The sequence below is a fragment of the Populus trichocarpa genome, chromosome 17 (genome assembly GCF_000002775.5).
Source record: "Populus trichocarpa isolate Nisqually-1 chromosome 17, P.trichocarpa_v4.1, whole genome shotgun sequence".
NCBI classification, from domain to species: domain Eukaryota; kingdom Viridiplantae; phylum Streptophyta; class Magnoliopsida; order Malpighiales; family Salicaceae; genus Populus; species Populus trichocarpa.
The window spans coordinates 4,138,385-4,147,719 of NC_037301.2; the positions used below are offsets into that span (position 1 = coordinate 4,138,385).

At 31.0% G+C, this 9,335-nt stretch overlaps 1 protein-coding gene across 1 annotated transcript; it reads right to left on the reverse strand.

Moving 5' to 3' along the window:
- Positions 1 to 2,755: 2,755 nt before the first annotated feature.
- LOC7461283 (cytochrome b5) lies at positions 2,756 to 5,326 on the reverse strand. Its single transcript, XM_002323946.3, has 3 exons — positions 5,031 to 5,326; positions 3,297 to 3,363; positions 2,756 to 3,200 (listed from the first exon to the last, which is right to left on the reverse strand). The coding sequence occupies exons 1-3, from the start codon at positions 5,115 to 5,117 to the stop codon at positions 2,950 to 2,952; spliced, it is 405 nt and encodes a 134-aa protein (XP_002323982.1). The 5' UTR covers positions 5,118 to 5,326; the 3' UTR covers positions 2,756 to 2,949.
- Positions 5,327 to 9,335: the final 4,009 nt, after the last annotated feature.

Sequence of the window (9,335 nt, forward strand, 5' to 3'; positions counted from 1 at the left end):
GGAATCCAAAATTGAGTTATGACAATTTCCCTCCTTTTTACAATACTTATGGTATAGCCTTTTAAAGGACTTTAGAAAGTAAGTTTGTAAAGAAAAGAAAAGGGTGTTGGGTATTTGGGTGCTGGCCCTTGGTTCGTGATTGTGTAATGTGTATGTAGTCTCTGTTTGAGCGACTAGCTTGTGGTTCGTGATCGACTAACCAACCTATGCGTGAAAAATATTTAGGATTCTTCACGAATGGTCTCTGTTCGGGCGACTTGCCCGTATGTGAAAACTATACAAGATTTTTCATGAATGGTCTCTGATTGGGTGACCAGCCAGTGATTCGTGATCAGGTAATCTGCTCGTATGTGAAAAATATCTAGGATTTTTCATGAATTGTCTCTATTTGGACGACCAACTCGTGGTTCGTAATCGGGTAACTTGCTTATGGTGTGAAAAATATCTAGTATTTTTCACAGATGGTCTCCGTTCGGGCGACCAGCCCTTCATTCGTGATCAGGTAACCTGTTAGTGGTGTGAAAAATATCTCGAGTTTTTCACATATGGTCTTTGTTCGAGCGACCAACCCATAGTCTGTGATTGGGTAACCTGCTCGTGGTGTGAAAATATCCAGGATTTTTTTTCAAATATAGTCTTTGTTTGGGCGACCAACCTGTGATTTGTGATCGGGTAACTTGTCCATGAAGTAAAAAATATTTACAATTTTTCATGAATAATAATGTCTTGGACATTCCATGAGATTTTTGGAGCGTATGATGGTAGTGGAAGGTCATTTTGATAGAGAATATGAAAGTTATGGTGGTTTAATAGGTGTTGAACTAAAAAGCTAGGTGGTTGTGGTAATGACTTCAATTTGAAAAGGATGAAGTGGTGGAAGATTGATGATGGTAGATTCGGTGGAGAAGATGGTGGATTCAATTAGGCTTCAACTAGCCTCTATGACCATGTTTCACTGTGGAGCCAGACTATTTTTTGTGTAAAAAATGATGTTTAGGTTCTTAAATGTGGTAAAAAAAAAAAGACAAAAAATGGTTATGACAAACTTGTAATCACGGTAATAAGGGTTAAGCCAATTCAAATTATCTCACCAAACTCGCGGCCTATATCATGTGATTGGAATAACTCGATAAAAAACTAAAAAAAATTATAAAGCTCTTTAAAAAAAAATCATGTTAACTTTTTAAACTCGTGACCTGAGTCATTAGACCAGAATCACCCAACCTAGAAAAACCATGAAGTCCAATTCACAATCAATCATTTATTGAATAATGAAATTGAAAAAAGAATCTCAATTACACAAAAGGATTTTAAAAAATAACAATTAAAAGAAAGAGAATACAAAATAAATTTTATTCTTAATTGAAGGGTGAAATTGAAAACAAATTAGTAAAAGGACAAAAAATAAAAAATATGAGGATTAAATTTGACATAAAAAATAAAAACTATGCTGTAATTAAAGAGTGAAATTGAAAAGAATAATAATTTTTACAAAAGGATGAAGAAAAAAATTAAAAATCAAAACAATGAGGACCAAATTGAAAAACATAATACCAAAAATTTTAATTGAATGATGAAATTGAAAACCAATAAAACTTTTATAAAATGACCAAGGTAAAAAATTAGAAATTCAAAGAATGATGACCAAATTGGAGAATATAATATTTGATAAATTAGGATTCAAAAATAAAATTGAAAACAAATAAAATTTCTACAAAATGATAAAGACAAAAAATGAGAAATCAAAATAATAGGGATTAAAGTTGAAATACTAACAACCAAAAGGACCAAGCTATAATATCCGGGGGAGGAGAGAGAGAAGGGGGGAAAAAAGCCCACATGCGACACGCATCATAACAACATGAAGAGGACATGGTAACACTTTTAATAACACGACAAAATGATATTTTTTTTAACGTCGAGAGGCATCACACATGCCACCCAAAGAGTGTGGGCGTCTCTCACGCGCTCCTGAATGTGCCACTGAGCTGACTTTCTAATTAAAAAAATCTTTGTAAAAAACAAAAACACCTCTTGACCTTAGGCTTAAATATTTTTATTTTAAATTTATTTTAATTGTTTTACTATGCATTTTAATTGTTTATGATTTTTTATATTTGGTTAATTATCAAATTGCCTCTTTACTTAAATTATAATAACAAAAAAACCATTGTGAAAATACAAAAATACCCCTTTACACCAATTTTTTTTCTTCAAATAATATTTTAATTATTTTATTATACAATTAAGATGAAAAAATATTTATTTATCCCCGTTACATTATAAATAACAAATGCTCCTAAATGCCAAGACAAAAATACCATTATATTATACTACTATTCTAATAAACAATGCTTGTGGGTTCGAAGCTACATTGTTAGGTTTTTAGATGAGTGTTTCTACATTTTCAATTTTCCAATTACATGAACAAAACCCCAATCAGGTTAAGGATGTTATATGTAATTTATGCACAGCGAGGATGCGAAATGTTAACATTAAGGTTGTACGCAATTTACCCTTTTAGTGTTCTAGGGATTTGCAAAGTTCCTTTGCCCTAAAGAAATCAAAATTATTCATACACAAGGGAGATAACAGTACAATAGGAGCATCCAATCATCAAAAGAAATGAATTCTAACCAGTTTCAATTGTGGCTTCAAAATCAAAGGAACCCCTAGAAATGCAAAAAAAATCGTTAAGCAAGCAAACAACAAAGGGAAGTGGTAGTCTGAATTGCAGATGAAATATGAGACAACATGCCTGGAAATTGCCAATTACTTTATTTTTCATGTTTCAATAACAGAGTTGCAACTGAGAGTTGTAGTATGGCATAGCACAGGACCAGAACAAACTCAAGCACCACAATGGGACTACACTACGTTTCTGAACATGGAATATAATAGCTTAAATAAAATACTAGTTGTTCGTGATTGGAACATGATCCAAGAATCTTAGGTTGATTTGGTGTAAAGGCGGAGTCCAAAGGCCAAACCCAATATGGCAAGAGGAACTAGGAACTGGAGGAGCTTGATAATGAACTCGGAGGTCTTATCTTGATTGTAGTGAGGCTGCTTTGGAGTCCTGTACTTTGTTTTCTGAGGGACAGTCGAAGCATCGATATCTCCAATGCAGTATTCGCCCATCATTTCTCTGGCACTATCACTATGACCCACATCTTCAAAATCATCAGTTGCATCCTGCCCTGCAAAAGAAAGATGAGAAGTATGAGTCCGCCTGGTGTAATTAATGAACTAAAAACTACAGAATATGCTTCAAATGGCCATAGTTAGGGCTATACCTGTAGAAGACAACAAAACCTCATCTCCACCAGGGTGGTCTTCCATGAACTTTGTCACATCATAAACCTGTTCCAACCAACAAAGATGGCTCAGAGATGAGTACATTGTTAGAAGGATGCATTGTTTTTCTCAAGGGGAAACGTTTGAATTTGAACAGCAAAATAGATTCATGCAGTTAGGAGAAAGGTCTTCCATTTGCTATTCCTTCCATATTTTGGATATGGAACAATGTGCTCCTACCAAACCATGGAAGAATCAAAAGATTCTCAATGATTACAACATGAGAAAAGGCTTCTTCTGTTAGGCAGTCAATACAGAATAAAAAATAGAGCTCTGAAAACTAAATATCAAAACTACACCGAGTTTATCAACCTACCTCATGATACTGCTGGTTCTGAATACCCCTCCCATACCCCACTTCCTCTTCTCAGAAGCAATACCTTTGTTTCAGCCTTTATTTTGCTGTATATACTAATCTCTATCATAACCTTTATTTGGTAAAAGCTAACACAAAACAGAAAGAGCGCAGTTGCATGTCTTATTCTGCTTTTATATGCAAATTCCATAGTTTTCAATTATTTAATCAGCCCTAGATGAAGGATTTAAATATGTGCTTTCAGGAAGGCCCATAAACTTCATTGTACGGCATCGGGATGAATGGGAAAGAGAAATGAGCAACACTAACAATCCCCACCCCCTGGTTTTCACTTCACGTGTTGATTCAGAAGTATTTAAATTCCTATGAAGATTCAACTTTTGGTACATATAACTTGCAATTATAGCAGAAAAAATTGAGAAAGATATTGCAGTCGAACGTCTTCTTAAAGCAAAGACAGTTTAAAACCATGCAAGGCATGGTCATTTTGTTTTTCTTTTTTCTTTTTCATTTGATAGTTTCCTTGGCATGTCCCCTATATTATGTCCTAGATTGCAAAGCATGGACGATGGATGTAATAATCGTGCTGGAGCAGCAATGGTTGCAAGAGTTTCAGACACAATTCAATTCCTATTTACTTCCACACTGAGAAATACAAAAGCCTGATGAGATTTACTTCAAAACAACCAATAAAAAACATAGAATACATTTAGCAATTTGGAGCATTTCATAACTATTTAGCACTATAAAAAAATGTTTTGAAATTTGGCAGCTAATATAGAATCCCCCACATAACTGAATGACTAATGCCATGATAAAGCATGTACTTTCCTGCCTAGCCACATGATCTGGTAGTAGAATAAAGTAACTACTGGCAACCTTCCATTCTAGCCGAACCATCAAAAAATCACATGAATGCAAGATTTCATAATTCTAATTATTAGTTAGTCCCATTGGTGGTGCACTATCGAACTTCAAAGGAATCAAACACGATAAACAGCAATGAGATCCACAAAGACAGACACGTAAAACCAAATGAAAAGGCACAGGAACCAGAAGAATAGTTGAATATCAGAAGAATGAGTCAAAACCAGGTCTGAACCTGAAAACTCAACAAATCTAGGATAGGAAGTCGGAAATAACTAAAATCACAGGAAACATAACAACTTGGTCTCACCCATAAAACAAGATCAAATCAAAAAACAGCTAAGTCTAAGAGTACCCGAAAGACAACCACATGCAAAGATCTCAAATTTCCTCACATGGGTCCAAGAGATCAAACCATAAAATCCACAAAAGAGCAAGAAAGAACAAATCTTTGAAGAGAAAAACAAGAAAACTCAATAAAAGATCTCACCTTGCCATTGATAATAAGCCAACAGTCTTTATGATTGTTGTGCACAGTCACTTCTTCAAAAGTGAAAACTTTGCCATCGCCACCCATCTCCTTTTTCTCAACTTTCTCGATGGAACCACAAAGTTGAAGGGACTGGCAAAGATACAGGCTCAGGGGGCTCAGCTTCAAGTGTCAAAAGCAGGTTGGTGGTATTTGATTAATAGCTTGAAAAAAGAGATAAATCTGTGGGCCAAAAAACCAAAGGAGGCCGTGTGTACCACACTACCCACTAAGAGGAATGAAGTCAAGAAATGGAGCAGTACTTTAATGGTGGCAGTGAGGGTCATTAAATAAATTATATTTTCGGTCAGAAGTAGGTGCATGAGATGGGGGAGGATCTATTGACTTTTTTATTTGTTTGGTAACAATGGTTTTCAACATTGCATTTCTTTCTCTTGGTTTCCCAAGTAATTTCATTGATAAAATCATTTACTTATAGTTTGTTATGTTTGAATTTTTTTTATAAAAGAAATGATTGTATCTTATTGTGTAATTCATAATTTTATTATGAATTATTATCCAATATAGAGAGAGGATTAATTCCGGATCCTGCAACATACAAAAAGTGGTGCATGAAAAATAAAGAATATTACATTAAACAATTCGTATAAAAATTGTGATTTCTCACCATCTATTGTTAAAAATATTTTGATATATTTAGAAGGTTTTTTTTTTTTTTTTCATCACAAGATCCCTTAAGGTTTGGACTACATGATAGAGGTAGTAAATGAAATGCAAAGGATTTTTTTTTATTTTGGTCTTTGAAAATCTTGAGTTTTTTAAAATTTTATTTTTTAAAATTAAGTTTAGTGGATATTAGATTTTATAATTTATTTTGATTTTCTTTATATGGAGTTACTCCGATCACATGACTCGGGTCACGAGTTTCACATGTTAACCGTATTGACTCGAGTTATTTTTTATCATTTTTTTAATTAATTTTTTTTTCAGTTTTATCCTTCAACATTGGATTGATTGGAAATTGAGTTTCATAATTATTTTTTATTTGTTTTTTATGGGGTTATCACGATTTCATAACCTAGGTTGCGAATTTTGTGGGTTAGCCAAGTTGACTCAAGTTTTTTTTTAATTGAATTTTTTTCAATTTTATTATTTAATGTTGGGTTGATTGTGGATTAAACTTTATGATTTTTTATGATTTGTTTTCTATGAAGTTATCCTAGCCTCTTGACCCAAATTTGTCAGGTTAACCATAGTTGACTTGGGTTATTTTTTTATTTTTTTTCAAATTAATTCTTTAACATTGGATTGGGTTGATTGAGAATTGAACTTCATAATTTTTTTAAATTTTTTTTCCATGAAGTTATCGTGGTTTTATGATCCATGTCGCAAGTTAAGCTAGTTGACTCGGGTTTTTTTGTTTTTTTTGTATTTGAATTATTTCCAATTTCATCATTTAATATTGAGTTGATTAGGAATTAGGCTTCATGATTTGTTTTGGTTTGCATTCTATGAGGTTATCCTGATCTCATGATTCGGGTAACATGTTTGGTCGGTTGACTCAGATAGTTTTTTGTGTGTTTTTTTTTAATTTTTGTATTCCATCCTTTAATATTGAGTTGACTAAGAATTAGGTTTCATGATTTGTTTTGGTTTGCATTCTATGAGGTTATTCTGGTCTCATGACTTGGGTCACGTGTTTAGTCGGTTGACTCGGGTAGTTTTTTGTGTTCTTTTTTTAATTTTCTTTATTTCATCCTTTAACATTGAATTGATTAGGAATTGAGCTTCACAATTTTATTTTGATTTGCTTTCGATTGGGTTATCTGATCTCATGACTCAGGTTTATTAGGTTAACCCAGGTTAACTCGGCTAACTTTTAGTTGAATTTTGTTTTCAATTTCATCATTTAACATTATATTGATTGATAATTGGATTTAATAATTTTTTTATTTGCTTTCTATAGGGTTACCAGGGTTTTATGACCTAGAAAGTGAATTTAGTTGGTTAACCCGAGTGGATCTAATATATTATCATTTTAGTATTTCAATAAAGTTGTCGTCTTAGTTTTTTTTTGTAGTTAAATTATATTTCTATCGGTCATCTAAATTGTTTTTAATCTTACCAAGCCGATTAAATCATCTAAAATCAATCCTCGTATAATCTAAATCTTTTCTACTAAAAAAACACATTAACAACACTTTAATATTTTCTTACATTTAAAATATTTAATCTAATAAACAGCATATTGCGAACAATGATGTATTCCTAATAAACTAAAAACTCATTAGTAAAAATTATATTAAATTCAAACAGCATTAACCTTCGTGCACAAGCTGAGTTTCTTTAGGATGAACATAAAAGTGGAATTGGGACACATTTTATTTTTGGTCTCGGAGGTCACTTAAAATTGTATTTCAAATGATGTTTTCTTAAATTTAAAATAATATTTTTGCTTCAAATTATTATTTTTTTATGTTTTTAAATCATTTTAATGTGCTGATAATAAAAATAATTTTTTTTAAAAAAAAATATTATTTTAATACATTTTAAAGCAAAAAATACTTTATAAAACAACCGTTATTATACTTTCAAATAATATTATTGGTGGACAAAATATTCCACCAACAATATACATGGAAACTCAAAGAATAATAATCAAATGTATAATTTTTTTGTTAGTTAAATATATAAAAATATAAACTCATTAAATAATAATCAAGTGGTGTAGCAATGTTGATTTATTTGCCCAATTCAAAAGGAAGAGACGCCGGATGAATCAAAAGACTGCCTATTGGTTTTTATTTGGACTTTGAATAAGATTTCAAGCGCTTTCTATTTCATACCTAAATTATCGACATATGATGCAGTCGCAGTCTTGTTTTTAAATTCTGTAGATTCGACTATCAGTCTTAGATTTTCTTGGCCGTCAATGTCTGAAAAACGTGAAAAATAAGCCCAGCAAACACGAAATAAAAGAAGAAACGATTTGAAATAAAATAAACCAACAAGAAACCTCATTATTCTCTCAAGAAAAAATAAACAAATAAGTGGGGCAGAAAATATACCAAACACTTAATCTAAGGAAAAAAAAAAAAAAAAGAAACTGGGCTTGGCTACTGCCTTCTATGTTTCTGATTTAAAAAAAAAAAAAATTCTTGTTGTAATTGAAAATACAGGTATTTGGCTGGTTTCAAATGAGAAAATAGAGAGAAATCAATTAAAAACATTAGATTAACAACTTAATTCAGGTTTATATTTTAACAAGAAGAGAGAGGAATTGAGATTGAAGCAAGAAAAATTCTAATTTGTTGTTTATAGATATTATACATGAAGGTAGTTTAGTTTTTTTATCCGAATAAAAAAATTGATTTTAACTCGAGAGATGAACTTAAATTTTAAAAGAATAGAGTTAAAGTGAAAAAATAATTAAAATACAAGAGACTTAATGTAATTAAGCCTCAACAAGTACATTATATTTTTGGTTTTTTAAATCATGTTTGATATTAGTGAAAAAAATAATTAAATATAAAATGTTAAGGGAGTATTTATTATGAAGACAAAGGACTAAAATGTTAATTTATATACTATTTTTGGTTTTTCAGAGGAGGGGTTCTTTTCAAGGGGGGTTTTCCATTCTCCCTTTTTTGTTTCTAATTTATCACTATTTTTTCCCTTTTTCTCACACTACCCATAAATATATATTATTTCTTTTTTCGCAGTCATATTTCATTTGAAATTTGATTTAGCTTGGTTTTGACAGCAACTTTTTCTTTTTTTTTATTAAAAAAAAAAGCAAACATGTAGATTTTCTTTTTAATTGATTATTTATCTTGTGCTAGGCTAGGCTACTACTGTTTATTTTTGCGTTTAAAAAATGTTTTTGAAAAAATTTAAATTTTATTTTTACTTCAAATTAATATTTTTTTAGTGTTTTTAAATTATTTTGATGTGCTGATATCAAAAATTATTTTTAAAAAATAAAAAAATATTATTTTGATACATTTACAAGTAAAAAATACTTTAAAAAACAATCATAATCACATTCTCAAACAGACACTTTAAATCTCGAACCCATTAGCCAAAATTCTTTAACATCTCACTCTAAACACTTGCCAAGACATTTGTAGGGTAAGGGATCATATGTTTTTTTTTTTTTTTTCCTGCTTTTAGATTCTCGGGGATAGAAGAAAATGATTATTTGTTTTATACCTTTAGTTTTTTTTTCAAAAGAATAAACTCGACTGCCATTATCACAAATTTTCATATCATTGATTATTTAGAAAGAACAATTAAATTTGATGT